General features: G+C 35.1%; 1 protein-coding gene and 1 pseudogene across 1 annotated transcript; one reads left to right on the plus strand and one right to left on the minus strand.

Moving 5' to 3' along the window:
• Window positions 1-22,298, minus strand: part of LOC114297351 (heat stress transcription factor A-6b pseudogene) — a 266,512-nt pseudogene that overhangs the window by 87,829 nt on the left and 156,385 nt on the right.
• LOC114273317 (BTB/POZ domain-containing protein At1g03010-like) lies at window positions 563-9,513 on the plus strand. The gene is made up of 4 exons (XM_082899524.1): window positions 563-5,656; window positions 6,849-6,915; window positions 7,291-8,478; window positions 8,644-9,513. The coding sequence occupies exons 3-4, from the start codon at window positions 7,462-7,464 to the stop codon at window positions 9,184-9,186; spliced, it is 1,560 nt and encodes a 519-aa protein (XP_082755650.1). The 5' UTR covers window positions 563-5,656; window positions 6,849-6,915; window positions 7,291-7,461; the 3' UTR covers window positions 9,187-9,513.

Here is a 22,298-nt window from a genome sequence, read left to right on the forward strand (position 1 = left end):
TTTTCTTTTTTTCCTCATTGATTTTTTGTAAGATTCATTTCATTTTATAATTAACTTTAATTAAGGAATTAACTAGCCATTTCGTAATTCAAGGGATTTTGATTGATTTATAATTCAAGGAATTTGTTTATTCAAATCCTTCATTCATTTCTTTGCCCCTTATTTTTTTTCCCTCACTTTAATCTTTAAAATATGTAATTATTTTCAATTTGCATCAACAACAAATGTCCATCTAAAATTGTTCCAAAACTTTCATGTCTTTGTTACGTCTCTTGAATTTATGGTGTAATAGAAAAAAAATATAATATTTTAATTATCAATGTAGCAAAAAATATAGTAATACTTAAAAGGTTAATGGTGGACATTACTAATTTTAATTCTATGGTAGTCCTTAAGTTTGAGTCGAATAAGATATCGCATGTCACAAACTGATATCACATGATATTGGCATGACATTTTTCTATCTAATTTGAGATAAACATTAGTTATTGGTCTAAATTGGAAAGAATTACATAACGTGAGAACCAAAAGTTTAGAAAAATAGTAATAATAAAAATCAAAAATCCAAGTTAAAATAATTTAGGGGAGAGTAAATGAAATTGACCTTCGGATAAACGATGCGTGCACACATATGTAAATGGCCTATCTTTCGGCTTAAAGTAAACTTTGTTTTGATTGTTTTTGATGCCCATAATTTAGTCCTACCCAAATATTTACACACTAACCAGATTAGGTATGTACTAGTAATGATCCAAAACTGTCCATTTTGATTTTATGATACCCTAGTGAAGATACATGATTTACGGGTTTATGTTTTATAGCTACACTTGAAAATAATCCATTCCCTTGTCCTAGATGATTGATTGGTTAAATATCAATATTTTATATATTAGGCAATGAGAATAACTAATCTCATTATTTCACCAGTCAAAATGTTGGATTTTTTTTCGTAGTTTGTCTGCAATAATCTTGTGTCTTTTTTGTCATAACAAGACATTAATAAAATATAAATTTTAATGGTTCGAGTTAAAATTGAAAGAAAATGATATAAAAAAACGCTTTAATTTATATATTTATTTTTTTTTTTCATTTTGCTCCTTGTCCCACTTTGATTTCTTATTAGTTTCTTACACCTTTTATATGTAGACCTTTGTTATTGAGTAAGGGCCAAGAATGTGGGGGAGACTATGTAAACTTTGGGCCATATGTTTGAAGTCCATATATATATGTTTTTTTTCTCATTGATTTTTTGTAAGATTCATTTCTTTGTATAATTAACTATGATTAAGGAATTAACTAACCATTTCATAATTCAAGGGATTTTGAGTGATTTATAATTCAAGGAATTTGTTTGACCAAATCCTTGATTCATTCTTTGCCCTTTATTTTTTTCCCTCACTTTAATCTTTAAAGTAAGTAATTATTTTCAATTTGCATCAACAACTAATGTCGATCTAAAATTATACAAAAACTTTCATGTATTTGTCACGTCTCTCGAATTTACGGTGTAATAGAAAAAAAATATATAATATTTTTATGTCAATGTGACAAAAAATATAGTAATACTTAAAAGGTTAATGTGAGAAATTACAAATTTTAATTCTATGGTTGTCCTTAAGTTTGAGTCGAATATGATATCACATGTCACAAACTGATATCACATGATATTGGCATGACATTTTTCTATCTAATTTGCGGGAAATCTTAGTTATTGGTCTAAATTAAAAAGAATTATATAGCTTGAGAACCAAAAGTTTAAAAAAATAGTAATAATAAAAATTAAAAATCAACGTTAGAATAATTTAGTGGAGAGAAAATGAAATTGACCATTGTTTAAATGATGTGTGCACACATATGTAAATGGCCTATCTTTCGGCGTAAAGTGAACTTTTCTTTGATTGTTTTTGATGACCGTAATTAGTCCTACCCAAATATTAACCAATTTAGGTGTGTACTAATAATGATCCAAAACTGTGTATTTTAATTTTATGATACCCTAGTGAAGATACATGATTTACGGGTTTTTGTTTTATAGCTACACTTGAAAATAGTCCATTCCCTTGTCCTAGAAGATTGATTGGTTAAATATCAATATTTTATATGTTAGACAATGAGTATAACTAATGTCACTAATTCACCAATCAAAAAGTTGGATTTTTTTTCGTAGTTTGTCTGCAATAATCTTGTGTCTTTTCTGTCATAACAAGACATTAATGAAATATAAATTTTAATGGTTCGAGTTAAAATTGAAAGAAAATGATATGAAAAAAAGGCTCTATTTTTTTCTCTTTTTTTTTTTTCATTTTGCTCTTTGTCCCACATTGATTTCTTATTAATTTCTTACACTTTTTATATGGAGACCTTTTTTATTGAGTATGTGAGGGAGAATATGTAAACTTTGGGCCATATGTGTGAAGTCTATATATATATGTATATATATGTTTTTTTTTCTATTTTTTTCTCATTGATTTTTTGTAAAATTCATTTCTTTTTATAATTAACTATGATTAAGGAATTAACTAGCCATTTCATAATTCAAGGGATTTTGATTGATTTATAATTCAAGGAATTTTTTTTTGATCAAATCGTTGATTCATTTCTTTGCCCCTTATTTTTTTTTCCTCACTTTAATCTTTAAAGTATGTAATTATTTTCAATTTTCATCAACAACTAATGTCGATCTAAAATTATACAAAAACTTTCATGTCTTTGTCACGTCTCTCGAATTTACGGTGTAATAGAAAAAAAAAATATAATATTTTCAGTATCAATGTGACAAAAAATATAGTAATACTTAAAAAGTTAATGTGAGAAATTACTAATTTTAATTCTATGGTTGTCCTTAAGTTTGAGTCGAATAAGATATCACATGTCACAAACTGATATCACATGATATTGGCATGACATTTTTCTATCTAATTTGAGATAAATCTTAGTTATTGGTCTAAATTAAAAAGAATTATATAGCTTGAGAACCAAAAGTTTAAAAAAATAGTAATAATAAAAATTAAAAATCAAAGTTAAAATAATTTAGTGGAGAGAAAATGAAATTGACCTTTGGTTAAACGATGCGTGCACACATATGTAAATGGCCTATCTTTCGGCTTAAAGTAAACTTTCCTTTGATTGTTTTTGATGCCCATAATTTAGTCTTACCCAAATATTTACACATTAACTAGATTAGGTATGTACTGATAATGATCCAAAACTGTCCATTTTGATTTTATGATACCCTAGTGATGATACATGATTTACGGGTTTATGTTTTATAGTTACACTTGAAAATAGTCCATTCCCTTGTCCTAGATGATTGATTGGTTAAATATCAATATTTTATATAGTAGGCAATGAGAATAACTAATGTCACTAATTCACCAATAAAAAAGTTGGATTTTTTTTCATAGTTTGTCTGCAATAATCTTGTGTCTTTTTTGACGTAACAAGGCATATTAATAAAATAGAAATTTTAATGGTTCGAGTTAAAATTTAAATAAAATGATATCAAAAAAATTCCCCAAATTTTTATTTATTTTTTCATTTTGCTGCTTGTGCCACATTGATTTCTTATTAATTTCTTACACCTTTTATATGTAGACCTTCGTTATTGAGTAAGGGCCAAGAATGTGGGGGTGACTGTAAACTTTGGGCCATATGTGTGAAGTCTATTTATATATATATATATATATATATTTTTTTTTTCTCTTTTTTTCTCATTGATTTTTAGTTGATTCATTTCCTTTTATAATCAACTATGATTAAGGAATCACAATTTAAGGAATTTGTTTTAAGGAATTTATAGGGAATTAATAAGGAATTTCTTTTTAAGGAATTTATAAACTAGCCATTTCATAATATTCTTGCCTTTTCTTTCTGACTTGGAGTTATATATATACACATCTTCCTATAGGTTTAAGATTCATAAAAATCTATCTTTTCTTCTTTATTATTTGTTATGGGGTTCTTTGGGAAGATGTTTAAAAGCTGTTTGTTTACTTTTTTTGGCCTTTGTTTGAGCGAAGGGAGTGGGTCAAAAGCTGAGAGCATGATTAAAAGTATGTTTTATTCTTTTTGTATCTATTTTAGTTTCTTAATCAAACTGAGTTTCTATCTTCTTGTATCGACTTTAATTAGCTTTACACATAATATAGAGTTTTTTAAAAACCAATCTTTTTATGAGGGTAGCTTTCACTCAGCTATCATTACAGGCCCCAAAAGCCCTGCAACCCTTCAGAAATCCTGCGATCTCTCGCCTCTTTCTCAAAAAACAAAAACAAAAACAAAAAAAACATTGTGAAAAAAGACACTACCCACCACACGTTTCACCAAAAAGTGCCACCATGGCTTCATTTTCTTGACCTTATCTTAATCAAATTATATGTACTCATTAAAAGTATATCTCTCTACCCTTTAATCCTGCGTAGGTTCATGTGTCTTTCTCCTCACTCCAGCTTTCTCTTTCTTTCCCACATGAGAGAGAGAGAGAGAGAGAGAGAGAAGGGTTCTTCAACAAAGTGGCAGCAGAGCAAAGGAGTTCACAGTTTGGGGATCTTGAAAGAGTCAATTCTGTTAAGTTTTGTAAAGAGTGGCTAAAGGCTGAATTTTGTCAGGTTCTGAAGAGCTGGGAGTTGTGACTTGATTTTTAGTCGATTCATTTCCTTTTATAATCAGCTATGATTAAGGAATCACAATTTAAGGAATTTGTTTTAAGGAATTTATAGGGAATTAAGAAGGAATTTCTTTTTAAGGAATTTCTTTTTAGGGAATTTATAAACTAGCCATTTCATAATATTCTTGCCTTTTCTTTCTGACTTGGAGTTATATATATACACATCTTCCTATAGGTTTAAGATTCATAAAAAGCTCTCTTTTCTTCGTTATTATTTGTTATGGGGTTCTTTGGGAAGATGTTTAAAAGTTGTTTGTTTACTTTTTTTGGCCTTTGTTTGAGCGAAGGGAGTGGGTCAAATGCTGAGAGCATGATTAAAAGTATGTTTTATCCTTTTTGTATCTATTTTAGTTTCTTAATCAAACTGAGTTTTTATCTTCTTGTATCGACTTTAATTAGCTTTACACATAATATAGAGTTTTTTAAAAACCAATCTTTTTATGCGGGTAGCTTTCACTCAGCTATCATTACAGGCCCCAAAAGCCCTGCAACCCTTCAGAAATCCTGCGATCTCTCTCCTCTTTCTCAAAAAACAAAAACAAAAACAAAAAAAACATTGTGAAAAAAGACACTACCCACCACACGTTTCACCAAAAAGTGCCACCATGGCTTCATTTTCTTGACCTTATCTTAATCAAATTATATGTACTCATTAAAAGTATATCTCTCTACCCTTTAATCGTGCGTAGGTTCATGTGTCTTTCTCCTCACTCCAGCTTTCTCTTTCTTTCCCACATGAGAGAGAGAGAGAGAGAGAGAGAGAGAGAGAGAGAGAAGGGTTCTTCAACGAAGTGGCAGCAGAGCAAAGGAGTTCACAGTTTGGGGATCTTGAAAGTGTCAATTCTGTTAAGTTTTGTAAAGAGTGGCTAAAGGCTGAATTTTGTCAAGTTCTGAAGAGCTGGGAGTTGTGACTGTTGGTGAATTGAAGCCCAGCATCGCAGGGAAGAGGTCTTTTCGGCCGAGTTCGAGTACAAGGCATGTCACTGAATGGTAATCTTCTTCTCCTTCTCTGTTCCACACACTAAACTAGTACTATGTTTCACAAAAATTAGGTAGTTTCAAACCAAGTATGATAAAATCTGGTTTTTACAGCCTCTAATTCTGCATTTTAACATGAATCTTGATTTATTTTTTTTTGAAAATCTGTGATGTGTTAGGTCTGGTTTCTACTCTATACTTTTGGAAAATTTGAGGCTGAATAGATTTAAGTAGTTTAAAATTTTACAGAATTAAAGCTTGATTTGGTCTTGTGCAAGAAAGCAAAGATTCCACCAAGCATCTTCTTCAACTTATATTATTCATTCAGCCCAAAAGTTGTTTTTTCCACTTTCACTACTGAAAAGGGGGGAAAAAAAAAAGACTTTAAATTTGAAATGACTTTTTAGTATCGTAAAATAGGTTACTGAATTCATTTCATAACTGTAAGCAATCTACATCGTGTCCAATCCCCCAAATTTTACAGAAGGTAGCAAAATCACAACTAGTTTTCAAGATGGAATACAACTTGTCGAATATGTGTCAACAAATCTCTTGTGCTTAAAAAGCACCCCCACGAGGCGGTGATGTTAAATGTCCTTATTTCAACACACACCCATTAATGCTCTGATATGGTTTTAGTATCCGTCTATCAATATTTTCGCATCTCACCCCTATCCAGAGGCCCTCAAGCGTACGAAGGAGTCATATAATAGATGCTTGAGTATGACATTTTTTACGTGAAATAGACTAAAAATTTGCAAACAGACAAACAGACAAACAGACACGTTTTCTGATTGCAATGAAGGGTCCGAGCATACCCATGAAAGTAAGCGAAACAGCCAAATCAAATTGTTTCTTGAATGCAACCAGCCTTGCAATCTTCATTGCAGGTTTCAGAACCATTGGGTTAAATTTGGCCTTATCTGCGAAAAGTACTGCTTGTGAAGTCCCACTCCTTTTTTATAATTGAGCTTTTGCTTTCAACTGGGGTCCTCCACGTTGAATGTAGGATCCAAATGGATCACTGTATATGAATTGAAACCACTTTGGAACAAATTGGTATCATAGGTTCAACATGGTGATGAAGATGTAAAGAAGAAACCAAGATTTTTAACTAACAATTCTGTATGGGCAGTTTTCTTTCTTCATTCTTGATTTTACCCGTCTCTATGATGCTAATTTTGGCATGTCTTGTATCTTGCAGGCCGATATCTGATGTTTCCAGCGATCTTACAATTGAAGTTGGAACAGCAAGTTTTGCGCTTCACAAGGTAAGGCAAATGTACTGCAATAATGAGAAATTTCACCTTTTGTGTAAATCAATAGCTTTAAGTGCCATAAAATCCTTTTAAAATCAAAATTTAATCCAAGTATCCCATGTTAGTTTTTTGAGGAATCAAACAATTTTCAACTTGAGAATTTGAAAATTCAGCAATATTTTGGCTGGAACAAAAAAAGAAAATTTTGCTTGAACATTATGGTTTGTAATGGAGGAACTGAGGTAAAATTTTACATAAAAAAAGTAGATGAGAGTGAAATCTTATTAAAAAAGGCTAACACAAAATAATAACCACAACAATGTTAGAAGAAAGTAAATGAAAAATATGTAAAGGAACTTTTATAATATGATCAGGATTCTTTTGCAGTTCCCTCTAGTTTCTCGGAGTGGAAGAATACGAAAACTGTTGTTGGAAGCAAAAGATTCAATAGTATCGCATATAAATCTGTCAGCTGTACCGGGTGGACCAAAGGCATTTGAGCTAGCTGCAAAGTTCTGTTACGGAGTAAACACTGAAATTACTCTATCAAACGTTGCGATGCTACATTGTGCGGCTCATTTCTTGGAAATGACAGAAGATTTTGCTGAGAAAAACCTAGAAACGCAAACTGAAGCATATCTGAAGGAGAACATACTTCCAAACATATCAAACTTGATATCAGTTCTTCACTGCTGCGAATCACTCCTACCCATAGCGGAAGATATCAACCTTGTCAACAGGATTATCAATGCCATTGCAAGTAATGCATGTAAAGAGCAACTCACATCTGGCTTGTCCAAGCTAGAGCACCACTTTCCTTCAAAACCCGAAACAGAAACACCCTCAGATTGGTGGGGAAAATCACTCACCGTGCTTAATCTTGATTTCTTCCAGCGCGTTCTATATGCAGTAAAAAGTAAGGGTCTGAAACAGGATATAATCATCAGGATTTTGATAAATTATGCCCACAATTCTCTTCAGGGACTCGTTGCGGTTAGGGATCCACAATTGGTTAAGGGGGGTTTCTTGGACTTGGAATTGCAGAAGAAACAAAGAGCCATTGTCGAAGCTATAATCGGTTTGTTGCCAACACAGTCAAGACAGAGTGCTGTTCCCATGGCATTTCTTTCTAGATTGTTGAAGTCTGCAATGGTGGCATCAGCATCTACTCCATACAGATCTAATTTAGAGAGGAGGATTGGTTTGCAATTGGATCAAGCAATTCTTGAGGACCTACTCATTCCTGCAAATTCTCATGGAAACAATCATAGCCCAATGTATGATACAGATTCAATCCTGAGGATTTTCTCCATTTTCTTGAACTTGGATGAGGATGATGATGAGGATAATCACTTGAGGGATGAAAGTGAAATGGTATACGACTTTGACAGCCCTGGATCTCCCAAGCAGAGCTCAATCCTGAATGCGTCGAAACTGTTGGACAATTGTCTTGCAGAAGTTGCACTCGATTCAAACTTGACGCCATCGAAGTTCGTAGCATTGGCAGAATTACTCCCAGACCATGCCCGTATAGTGAATGATGGATTATACAGAGCTGTGGATATCTTTCTCAATGTGCGCAACCCTTTCTCTCTGACAGATAGAGCTGCAAATGCCAAAACTCGGCTTGTTTGCAGCCTTACCCACAGATAGAAAGACCCATATCATTTCTATATTTTTGTGTCTGGATTTGTCAAGGCTTTAAACACTATTGTGTTTTGTGTGTGCTTCCACTGACAGGTTCATCCGAACACGAAGGACTCAGAGCGTTATAGACTTTGCAAAACCATCAATTGCCAGAAACTATCTCAAGAAGCCTGCAGTCATGCAGCACAGAATGAAAGGCTGCCAGTGCAGATGGCTGTCCAAGTGTTATACTTTGAGCAAATCAGGCTTCGAAACGCAATGAATGGCGGTCACAATCAGTTGTTCTTTGGCTCTGTCAATGGCCAATTCCCTCAACGTTCAGGTAGCGGAGCAGGAAGTGGATGCATCTCACCAAGAGACAACTACGCGTCGGTGAGAAGAGAGAACAGGGAACTCAAGCTGGAAGTTGTAAGAATGAGGATGAGACTGTCTGACTTGGAAAAAGACCATGTTTCGATGAAACAGGAGCTTAGTGTGAAATCACATCCTGCTAACAAGTTATTCAGGTCATTTACGAAGAAGTTGAGCAAGTTAAATGCCGTGTTTCGGATTAAAGATATGAAGCCGATAGGTGGTAAGGCTAATTCAGAAACTCGGATTTTGTTTCAGAAGCGAAGGCGTCATTCTGTATCATGATTCATGATCAAACAGGTGCATGCAAGAAAGAAAACACTTTTAATGTTATTGCGAATTATGGAGTGTTGTGTTCAGTGAGATTTATTCTCTGCACTTTTTCTCCCATTTTATCTAATGGAGTCTTTGAAAGAAAGCACTCAAATCGAACTTCATAATTTGTATTCTAAAGGTTAGGAATTTTTTAATGGCAACACTTGGGAGGAAGATGTTGCAGGAAGCATTGATCTCCCAAGTGAGGAATTGATTGACCCGGAGCATTGGCCAAGCTTGTTATTGATCGACTGTGTTAGACATAATTGCCAATCTAATCCACCCAAATTTGGTTAATATGTGAGGGCCTCTTCACTCTCATTGTCAATTGATTTTGAGTTGGATGCTTTAACATGGTATTAGAGTTAGATCTTATGTAAATATTTATCCACTCAATCAATAGGATTAATTGGTAATTAACCTTAAAAAAATATCTATATTTTTATTAGAGCATCTCTGATCCTTACTCCCTTTTTCATCATATATGAGTGAAATTTTTGTTAAAACTTTGATTTTTTGACTTGGCGAATACTCTAATTCTTACTCTCCCTTACATTTTTTCATTTTATTTGTAATTTATCGTCACTTTTTTGGAGAATTATCAGACTTATTTTAAAAATCCTATTTTAATTATTCTTTATGAAAGAAAATCGGTGCTAATCCTTCTGCTTTTTAAATTTTTATCAAATTAAAGATGACTGTTTAAAATTTGGTGAAATTTTTCACTTCTCTCTTGATTTGATACAAGTTTTCATGAAAAGATCGGAGTTCACTTTTAACTTTTTATTTATCAAATTTGAATTGGATGAAGAATTGGTAAGTTTAAACATCGATTCTTATTTACTTGTATGATGTGACATTTATAAAACATAAGATTATAAGAAGTGTTTGTAAGAGGGAGTATATTTAAGCATTCTTTTTCTTTTTTTCTTTTTTTTCAATTAAGCATTTAGGTCATGTTTGATTCACAAGACTAATAGTGAAGTATTAATAATCCTATCAAAACTAGTGCGGTATTCACTATCCAATTGGATTAATAGGATAAATTATCCATTGGATTAATAATCCCACCCCTACCCCATTACTAATAATCCTAAAAATTTGTTGGATTAATTATCCATTGGATTAATAATCCTAAACCAAAATGTTAAAACAAACACAGGATAATTGGGCTCACGGATTAATAAACTCAATCTCATGCTCTAAACCATCCAATCAAACATGCCCTTAGTGTACTGACGTGCACAGTTGTTTTTGGTTAGAAATACTAATGGAGTAATGTACAATGATTATAGTGTGTTCATAAGTAAGATATTAAAACATAATATGGTATAGAAATGTGATGAGTGTAATATTATTAGTTAACTGTTCGAACTGAGCGACTTGTACTAGTGGAGTATTGGATAAGGCACTTATAGCGACCCCGGTCTTTTTCCTTTTGGTTGTTGTATCCGGGCTTAGGTTCCTTGGGTTCTCTCAATGTATAATTGTGGTTTTCATCCTTTATTTTCTCTTTTGAGTTATCGGATGTGTTGGGCAGGTTTGTTTTGTTTTGGTTGGGTTTTGAAATCAGGGGTTACTGTCCAGAATTTGGATTGGTTGCTCGAGCGAGAGTTTGGTCGCATGAGCGAGGGTTGAGTTTTGTGTCTGGTGGCTCGAGCCAGGGTTTCTTCGCTCGAGCGAGTGTTTGCGTCTAGTATAGACCTGAGAGCAGTGTTTCTTAGCTCGAGCGAGCGTTTCTTCGCTCGAGCGAGGCTTTCCTGTGTCTGGTCGCTCGAGCGACCAAGTCTTCGCTCGAGCGAGCCTGTCCAGTTTTAATAGGCAGCAGCGGGTTTTAATCAGTCTTTTCATCCTCTTCTAGTTTCCAAACCCTAGGTACGACTTCTCTCTCTCTAAACTCATCTTCTTTCTAGGTTTTCATCTACTTCTAGTGTGAATCCATCTTAAGTTCTTTGTAAGAAAGATAGAGGGCGGCTTGGGCTTCATTCTAATCTGAAAAATAGTGGATTTGGAGCACTTGGATTTCGGGTCATCATCTCTTTTTGAGTTCTCTTTTGAGGTAGGGATTCTCCTTGTTTCTTTTCAATACTTCATCTATAGATAGACATGTGGTAGTTTTTGTATTGCATAAAAATTGTATCATGTTGGATTTGTGAAAATCATGGGACTGAACCTTGGGTTGGTTGTTGAATTTGGGTTTATTATCATTAGTTATGATTTGGGCTAATTGGGGTGTTAATTAGCATGTGGTTATTGAAAGGAGAGGAAACCCTAAATTTTCTTATTTGATTTAATAAATTAATTGAGGGGTTTTGATCTTTGGGCAAATACTTAGGTATTATGAGTCTTAATTGTGGTTATTGTTGTTTGTTGATGTTAATTAGACCTTTTTGGTCAATATTGAGAAAGAGGAAGGAAAGACCCTAATTTATTGTTTATGACTTAATGTGCATAATTAGTTTGAAATGGCTTTGAAAAGAATGTAGTGAATTTAAATGAAGTATGGCTTTTGTCCATAGGAATGATTTTTGTGAAAACAAAGGAAGTGGAATTCATTTTGTGAAATGGGAAAGGTATTTTGAAACAAGTATAAGAGAATTGGAGTGTTGTATCTTGAGTGTTGAACACACTTGTGTGGGGTATAGCTTTAACTACCATGTTCATGTTGTTGCTGAGTTTTGTAATCTCATGTTAGTTGGGTCTGTTAATTGATGTATAATATGCATGCATCTGGAGATTTTGGTCATCGGTGGAGGATGATAAGGTCGTGTTGAATTGTTGTGTATGTATTACACCATTGTTGATTGAACATCATATGTAATGAAATGCTGAATTACATTATATTTGTATTCTGGTTGAGGAGAAGAGAGGGGTTGTACTCCAGTGTGTGTGAGAAGATAGGGGATGGACTCCACACACCTATATGTTCATATATATATAATCTGCGCTTATAATCAGAGGTATCATACCCTTCCAGCTAGCGCCTGGAGAACTGACGCGCTGATAATCTAAGGTACCATACCCTTCCAGCTAGCGCCTGGTAAACTGGTAGATTGTGGTGAGAAGTGTATCTTTGGCTTACTACGCATATAGCTAGTAGTGCATTGTTGTTTTGTTATTGTTTCAGTGTATCTGGAAACATTGTGGATTGTATTTGTTACAGTGTTGTAGGGACGAGTTGACTCATTGATTGATTTTATGTATGTAGTTGAGTTGTTATCTTTTTTATAGAGGTGTGTATGGATAATTATGATATAATTGGAATTGCATTGAAATGCCAAATATGTTTTGAAAAGGCACATCTGTTGTATGTGTGGCAAATGGAAGAGTAATGGGCTTAGTGAATCTATTTTTTTCTAAATAGTTGTTAATGTTATAAAAGATTGGGAACGGGGGTTAATGAAAGGAAAAAGGAAGGATAAATCGCTTATAGCGGTGAATTAAATGATTGTTTTCAAGAAAAGTTCATATATATATTTTGTATAAACTGTCACATTATTATTCTAGTATGAGAATGGGTGTTCATGATCATAGCTATCTGTAATGTTGTTATTGTTAAGGAGCATGTTGAGTTCCCTACTGGACTATATGTTCATCCCACGTTGTTGAATCTTTTTCAGGCGTTTAGCAGGGTGTGCTACAAGATTTGGATCTTCTTATTTGTTGGCCACGGGGCCTCAGTTATGTTGGCGGAATGCCATTGTTGTAAAGGGTTACACCCTTCTTCTTGTACTTTTAATGATGTAAGCCCAAGGGCAATTTATTAAGTTAGTTCATGTAATATTTACTTTGCATACGAATGAGAGTATTGTAAATACTTCTACGGAGTGAATGTATGAGTTTATTTCCGCATGTTATCTCTGAAATTGAATTAAGTTAAAGAATTTGGTAATGACTCCGAGTAATAAAAGGTGGGGCGTGACAGCACTTGCTCGGATTGTCTTGTCTGAACAAGAAAAATTAAAATGAGAAGTTTTTTAAATGGAAAATATTTGGGAGCTCTAGAAAAGGAGCTCCAATATTTCTAATGTGTGTGTGAACCCATTTGATATAATGTTTTGGCCTTGTGCTTTTTTTTCTTTTTTTTTTGATTTTCCACATCACTAGAACTCAATTAGATTTCTAGTTTTAGGGGGATGAATGACCATTGTTTTTAAATATAGATGTGCTTTGTTAACTTGACTTTTTTTTTACCAATGATTTTTGTTGACATCTTTTAAGCCAAAAAACTGAATTGACCAAAGAAGTATGACATTTCTAAAAGAGTGGTGTGTTTGTGTTGGACATCGACACTTGTCAGACATTTTCCTGACACGTGTTCGACACTAATCCAAGCGCATCCTATTTTTTAACAAATAATTTATACACGGGTACTTTTTAGATACTTTGAGGACACACGTGTCCATTGATTAGATACACATAAAATTAATTATAGGTTTGAACAAAATAACTTAGAATACAATGGTAAAAGAAAAATAATATCAGTTTATAGAAATTAGTATTGTATTGTATTTATTTAGGGCAAATTACACAAATAGTCCCTATAGTTTGGGGCTTTTGTCACTTTGGTCTTGACTTTTCAATTGTGACACATTTGATCATGAATTTTGAATCTTGTTTCAAATAAGGACAATTGAATATATAATTAGATTTTTCAAGGGTAAAATTGTCAATTTGATAAAATATAAACTAATTTGACAAAAATAAATGTCAAAAAAATATTTTTGAATTTTTAAAAATTATTTCTACCTACTAAAAATAAAATTATGTAAAATTGATAAATCTTTCAGACATTTATTTATTTATTTTTACCAAATTAATTTTTATTATGTGTTTGGATGATGATCATGTAAAATTAATTTTAAAAAATTAATCATGTAATTTTTATTAATTTTACATAATTTTATCATTGGTGGATAGAAATAATTTTTAAAAAATTAAAAATATTTTTTTGACATTTATTTTTGTCAAATTAGTTTATATTTTATCAAATTGACGATTTTACCCATGAAAAATCTAATGATATTTTCAATTGTCCTTATTTGGAATAAGATTCAAAATTCAGGGTCAAATGTGTCACAATTGAAAAGTCAGGGACCAAAGTGACACAAGTCCCAAACTATAGGGACTATTAGTGTAATTAACCCATTTATTTATTATCTTAGAATGATATATTCATATATATGACATATAATAAATATATAAAATTATATATTTTGTGCTTGTCCCTCACGTGTCGTGTCTTGTATTTTTTGAGAATTATCTTATCAATGTATCCGTATCATATTCATATTGTGTTACGTGTTCATATCCGTACTTCTTAATAACAGACTTAAAGGTGATTAGTTACTCGTTATGAAGTTCTTCTGTGGTATGTATGCAGTTGGGCTACAATTGGATGCCATGGGGTTCATATATTATTCTAGTTTGGTTTTGTTTTCAAAAAAATTAATTTTTAATGAATTGTATTTGGTTAATTAATTTGGATTGGAATGGAGAATGAAAAGGTAGGTAAATGTGAATAAAATATCATTACATTTTACATATATATTTTAGAATTTTTACTAAAATTTATGATCTAAATAGTGTTACTGAGGTAATTTTTAGTTTATTTAAGTTTATTTTTTGTCACATACTATTCTTTCCCCCCCCCCTTCATATACTTGCATGTTGTAGGTAAAAAACTATATATTTTTCTGTTTAGTGCTTCACCGAAACGTTCTTGAGGTGACATGATTCTTTATTTTCACTTGCAATTTTATGAAATTTTTGGCATTGATTGAATGCTCATGAAACAAGTTCATTCCTTAGCCCGTAACCACACTTTAAATAATTGCATTGATTTATGTTCTAATTCATGGGATACTCGGCTCATTTTTATCAATTTATTTTAAATGGCTAAATACATATTATTTTAAAATTTTATTTTGAAAATAAAAATATATATTAACGCATATTTAATAATATTTACTGCACAAATCTAAAGATATAATTATATTTTTAAATAAAAAATAAAAAGCTATCTAAGGCCGAGTAGCAAAATTGTCATTGAATTTGAATTTCGACATCAGCAAGTTTATCGTTTGTGTTAAACTGTGGTGTAGGGTTCTTCGGAGAGGTTGCCAATAGTAAGTTGGTAAATTTATGTGAGGGGCATTTGGTCATTTCATCTCCAACATAGTGAGGGGAGTTTTATTTTATTTTATTTTATTTTAAAAAATTGGCCTTTTAGTCCATAAACCAAAAAAAGTACATAATCTTGACAAATTTTTTTTTTCCTAAATCATTAAAGGAAGGGCAAATTACAAACACTCCCCCTTGAAGTTTGGTAAAAATACAAATTCCCCCCTGAGGTATGAGAAATTACAAATTGCCCCCTGAGGGTCAAATTTTCATAACAAATTAGGAAAAATTAGGGGGAAATCTGTATGAAAATAAAAACCTCAGGGGGTAATTTGTTATGAAAATATAAACCTCAGGGGGCGGGATGTAATTTCTCAAATCTCGGGGGGAATTTGTATTTTCACCAAACCTTGAGGGGGTGTTTGTAATTTGCCCTTAAAGGAAATATATATATATATAGCTAAAAAATTGTTGCCAAATGAGGAACATACAATTAAATCATTAAAAGCTAAGAAATATGATAATTTCACATTGCACAATATTATTAATGTCTCTTTAAATTAGTTATTTGATTAGAAAGGATAAAAAGTCCACCCGGTATAATTTACAAAAAAATAAATAAATAAAAAATTTCTATAATTTAAGTTCTTACAATTTTATCTTTTTTTTTTTTTTTCCTGTCCAAATCCCATGTTTCAAGAAGAAGAAAATCATTTAGAAAATCATGATGAGTTTCTAAAACTTGACAACTTAACTGTAGTGAATGTATTTTTAAATAAAATGCTATTGAAAACACAATAGAATGCTACCCATGATTTCTGGAATAAATTATCAATAGGTCCTAAAAGTTGAATTTAATTACCATTAAGTCCTATTGAAAATAAGTCTCTTAGTAAAGTGGTCGCAAAAATAATTTTTTGTAATATTTTTTTTACACATGTTAAAATTTGACAATTAATGACTTTTTTTTTTTGTCAAAGTTTTTATAAATTGTCCTTAAAACTTACAATTAGTAACGTTTTTCCATGAAGAATATTTCAAGCTGTCATTGAAAGTTAAAAATTATTCATTTTTTTGTGATATTTTTTTAAACCGTTGCTAAAACTTATAATTAATAACTTTTTTTATTACAAAATTTTAAATTGTCACTGGAAATTAACAATTAGTGACGTTTTTAATAGTTTTTTATTTATGAAAATGTCATTAATTCTCAGTTGACCTATCCATTTATCAGTACGTACATGTAAGTCCCCTAACTTCAGTAACCTCATCATTTTTTTGGTGCCATGACTTCTTCAAAGTGAATATAAATTGGATAAAGTCTTATCATTTTCCACATCATCATAAGGTTCTTACTATGATAATATCAAGAGTATTGCTATTCAAATTAGTTTTACTTTTCAAACTTAATGATGTGACAATTAATTGTAACGCCCTCAAATAATAACATTAAACCCATCGGATAAGACATGCATTTACATATAAACTAACCACATTCCTTTATTTCATTGAGTTCCATTACATAAGTATTACATGTTAACATCAAAACAAAATGCCCTACGGGCTTACAGCTTTCCAAGTTAACACTTGGTTACAACAAAAGAGTACTAACTCGTTACACATTAAGCCCTTGGCTTGAAGTTACATGTAATACATCAAAAGTAAAACAACTACACTATGTCCGCCTCTAGCCTCCCAAACTATGTCCTTGGAGGTGGCATGCTTCCTGTACCTGAAAATGATATTCCCATATAGGGTGAGCCACAGCCCAGTAGAAATGCACTAAACCAACCATGGACATTGACTAAAACATTAGCAATTGATAGTTGGTCAACACTGATACAATCACATAAATAACATATTTATGTCAACGACTTACAAGTCCCAATTACTTTTCATTTTCCCTTTAACAACAGATAAGCATACTAGCTCTATCATCATTTCCACAGATATGTATAAAAACTATATCCACATTCTCAACAGATATGTATAACAACAATATCCTCAGATAAGCATATAAGCTGTATCCACACTCTACAACAGATATGTATATCAACAATATCCACAGATAAGCATACAAGCTGTATCCACACTTCACAAAGATAAGCATATGAGCTCTATCTTCACTTCTCTAGACAAGCATATGAGCTGTGTCTACGGAGTTCATCCCCTATCTCCTCCCAATACCTATTCGGTTTAGAGGTACATCCCCTATCTTCCCCTAAACCGCGGAGTACATCCCCTATCTCCTCCTCTACACATAACGTATATAAACACATTGGTTCTATATACAATCACACAATACACACAATTAATGTATTCTATCAACCGTCAAGTTCCATGACACATTCCATTTATTAGTTTCCGTTTACCTAATCATCATGCATTGTCTACAACAATCTCGACTATCCTCCACCGATAGCCCAAAGCAGTTATTTCTAAAACAGAAAATAAACGCACAAATGGATATTCAATCAACATTCTATTTCCTCATTTCTCACCAATTAATTATCCCAATTAATTAAACAATGTAATTAGGCCATTTTCCATAATTACTATTTCAACCCTTAGGTCCCATTTTCATCAATGATTCAACAATCATTCCATTTTTCTATGCCAAACATGCATCTAGGTTTATTATGAATAAAACCCCAACTTTTGTAAAATTACACAAAAGCCCCAAACTTTCACAAAATTACCAAACCAAGCCCAACATCTCAAAATACCAAAATTTAAAGACAAAACCCATAGAGAGGAGTAGGTTATCCCTACCTCAAATTCGGAGTCCCAAAGGAGAAGACGACAAAACCCAACGTGCTCCAAAACCCGAGATTTTCAGATTAAAATGAAGCCCTCGACGATCAACAACTTTTTTGTAAAGGCCAAAGGTGAGTAAATCACTCCTACTAGATCAAAACCTAGAGAGAAGGTAGAGTCTAGAGTGAGAGGCTCAACAATGGTGATTTTGGAAAAGTAAGAGAGAGAAGAGAAAGTGAAAAAGTGATTTGAAAAGTCACAATTTCGGGACTTTAACCCAGGTCTCCGCTCGAGCGTAAAACACCCCGCTCGAGCGGCCACTCACAGACTTCCGCTCGAGCGACCAACCTCCCGCTCGAGCGCAGAATGCACTCGCCCAGCACTTTTGCAGAACCAGACCTCCGCTCGAGCTCCCAACCCTACGCTCGAGCGGCACTCAGACAACCCCGCTCGAGCGTACAACGCTGCACAGGAAAATACTGAATGGGTGTAATCTCCGCTCGAGCGCCAACACCTCCGCTCGAGCGTACAGGCCAAAAATCTGGGCAACTAGTTTTGGTTTCTAAACTCAACCAACCTGAAACAAATCCGCCCAACACATCCTATAACTCAAATACGAAGTAAAAGGATGTAAACAAAATAATAAACAACTACCAACATCCACGGACACATGTCCGGATCACGGTATAACAAGGGTAAACCCGGGATCGCTATAACCTCCCCCCCTTAAAGAATTTCGCCCCCGAAATTGAGCACAAGTTTTCAAAACAAGTTTTCCTTCATTTTAGACAATGTTACAATTTAACATTCAACAATTCGACCCATTACCGGTCATCCCATCCCTTTAACAAGAGACATATCACAATATGTAAACAACATATGTATTTTCAACATGCATTAACATTATGCACTATCTTTCCAATTTCAACAATATATTCAACACATATAGTGTCACATTCAACTTCCATATGAGGCAAGTTCCAAACATACTTCCAATAATCGAAACATTTTCAATGTTTCACAACTTAAGACATATATAAAAGCTCTTAAGTTCAACAAAAAGTAAAATTTAAATACAAGATTACATATCAACAAATAAGTCCGGATATTTCTCACGGACTCCCGACTCACGTTCCCAAGTGGCTTCCTCCACTCCGTGATGTTTCCACAAGACTTTCACCAAAGGAATGGTCTTGCCACGCAGGACCTGATCCCGTCTATCCAAGACCCGAACCGGTCTCTCCTCATACGAGGCATCCTCATCTACCTCTAAATCGCTCCAATCCAGCACATGTGATGGATCTGGCTCATACTTCCGAAGCATACTCACATGAAACACGTCATGCACTCCGGACAACTGCGGTGGTAAGGCTAATCGATAAGCAACCTCACCAATCCTCTCGAGGATCTCAAAAGGACCAATAAACCGAGGGGATAACTTCCCACTCTTCCCAAACCTCATAAGGCCTCGTCTAGGTGATATCTTCAGAAAGACATGATCACCTACCTCAAACGCCAAAGGCCTCCTCCTACGGTCGGCATAACTCTTTTGTCGACTCTGGGCTGTAACAAGCCTCCTACGGATAAGCTCAACTTTCTCCGTCGTCTCCCTAACTAACTCTGGACCCAACAAAGGTGCATCACCCACCTCGGCCCAACACACTGGAGACCTACACGGTCGGCCATACAAGGCCTCAAATGGTGCCATACCGATGCTAGACTGAAAACTGTTGTTGTAGGCAAACTCTACCAATGGCAAGTGCCTCTCCCACGTCCCACTGAAGTCCAGGACACAACCCCGAAGCATATCCTCGAGGATCTGAATAGTACGCTCGGACTGCCCGTCAGTTTGAGGATGATAAGCCGTACTAAAGGTCAACTTAGTGCCCAAGGCACTCTGCAAACTCTGCCACAACCTAGCAGTAAAACGAGGATCTCTATCTGAGACGATCGTCACTGGGACCCCGTGCAATCTCACTATGTCCCGAATATACAAGTCGGCAAGATGATCTACCGAATCTTTCACGCGCATAGGAATGAAGTGCGCCGACTTAGTCAACCGGTCTACAACCACCCAAATAGCATCACTACCCCGTTGAGTCCTCGAAAGACCTACAACGAAGTCCATAGTGACATGCTCCCACTTCCATTCGGCAATAGGCAAGGGTTGCAACAAACCCGTTGGCCTCTGATGCTCGGCCTTCACTTGCTGGCAAGTAAGGCACTTTGATACGAAAACAGCCACATCTCTCTTCATACCCCGCCACCAAAACTGGCGACCCAAATCCTGATACATCTTAGTACCTCCCGGATGCACCGCAAGGCGCGAATGGTGAAACTCTCGGAGTACTTCCTCTCGGCAGGCCTCCGGTACAAACAAACGGTCTCGGTATCTCACACTCAGGTCGGGATACACCGTCAAACCCTTCTCAACTTTCCCACTGGAGATCTTCTCTCGGAGGGATTCTACCTCAAGGTCACCTCTCTGTGCCTCTAACACTCTAATCACAAGTGTAGGCTGCGCAACAACAGAAAACAAGGCCGCAGCCTCGACAGATTCGCCCAGTAGCAAATCAAACTCGCCAAGTGCTCCCAACATCTCCCATTCCCGGATGGCTATACAAGCTACATCACTAATGGTTTTCCTACTAAGGGCATCGGCCACAACATTGGCCTTTCCCGGATGATAATGCAACTCAAAATCATAATCCTCGATGAACTCCATCCATCTCCTCTGCCTCAAATTCAAGTCTCTCTGTGTAAACAGATACTTCAAACTCTTATGATCCGAGAATACCTCGAACCTCTCACCATAAAGGTAGTGCCTCTAGATTTTCAAGGCAAAGATCACAGCTGCTAACTCTAGGTCGTGTGTGGGGTAATTCTTCTCGTGTATTTTCAACTGATGTGAGCCATAAGCTACCACTTTCCCCTCTTGCATCAACACACAACCCAAACCCTCTCGTGAGGCATCACAATAAACCGCATAACCCAACCCTCTCTCCGGAATAATCAACACCGGAGCGGTGGTCAATCTAACTTTCAGCTCTTGGAACGACTTTTCACAAGTCTCACTCCACACAAACTTGACTCCCTTCCGAGTCAGCCTAGTCAACGGTGACGCTAACCTGGAGAAATCTTTCACAAACCGACAGTAATACCCAGCTAATCCCAGAAAACTGCGGATCTCAAACACACTCTTAGGCTGTGCCCAATCTTGCACTGCCTCAACCTTGGATGTATCAACAGACACCCCTTCCCCGGATACCACGTGGCCTAAGAATTTGACTTCCCTCAGCCAGAACTCACACTTCCCAAACTTGGCATACAGCCTATGGGCTCTAAGTAACTCAAGCACCACTCTCAAGTGTGCCTCGTGCTCCTCCTCAGAAGACGAATAGATAAGGATGTCGTCCACGAAGACAACCACAAATTGGTCTAAGAACTCCCAGAAAATCCGGTTCATCAAGTCCATAAAGACTGCCGGTGCATTGGTAAGCCCGAATGGCATCACCAGAAACTCGTAATGGCCATACCGCGTACGGAATGCCGTCTTAGGAATATCTTCCTCCTTGACCCTCAACTGATGGTAACCCGATCTCAAGTCTATCTTAGAGAAACAACGGGAACCCTTCAACTGGTCAAACAAATCATCTATACGGGGCATAGGATACTTATTCTTAACCGTAGCCCGATTCAACTTCCGGTAGTCTATACACAATCTCAAGGCACCATCTTTCTTTTTAACAAAGAGTGCCGGTGCTCCCCACGGTGAAACACTAGGGCGAACAAAGCCCTTATCGAGCAATTCCTGGAGCTGAACTTTCAACTCAACCAACTCTGCTGGAGCAAAACGGTAAGGTGCCATAGAAATCGGCGCCGTACCAGGCATTAAATAAATAGAGAACTCTATCTCTCGGTGAGGTGGCAAACTAACAAGATCTTCGGGAAAGACATCCGAATACTCACAAACCACCCTTGGCAATACAACCTGGGTCTCACCACTCTCACCACTCTCAAAGCTGGCAAGTAGACTACTAAGCTCACTTCGCCCTCGCGAATCATACCCCGGTGGCAAAACACTACCAACCCGGTCTCCCAAGAAATGGAACCACTCCCCGCTCAAGGTACATAACGTGACCCTCTGGCGGTAGCAATCAATAACAGCCCGGTATGACGATAACCAGTCCATACCCAAAATA

Source organism: Camellia sinensis, chromosome 12 (assembly GCF_055761805.1).
Source record: "Camellia sinensis isolate YWXY chromosome 12, ASM5576180v1, whole genome shotgun sequence".
Taxonomy (NCBI): domain Eukaryota; kingdom Viridiplantae; phylum Streptophyta; class Magnoliopsida; order Ericales; family Theaceae; genus Camellia; species Camellia sinensis.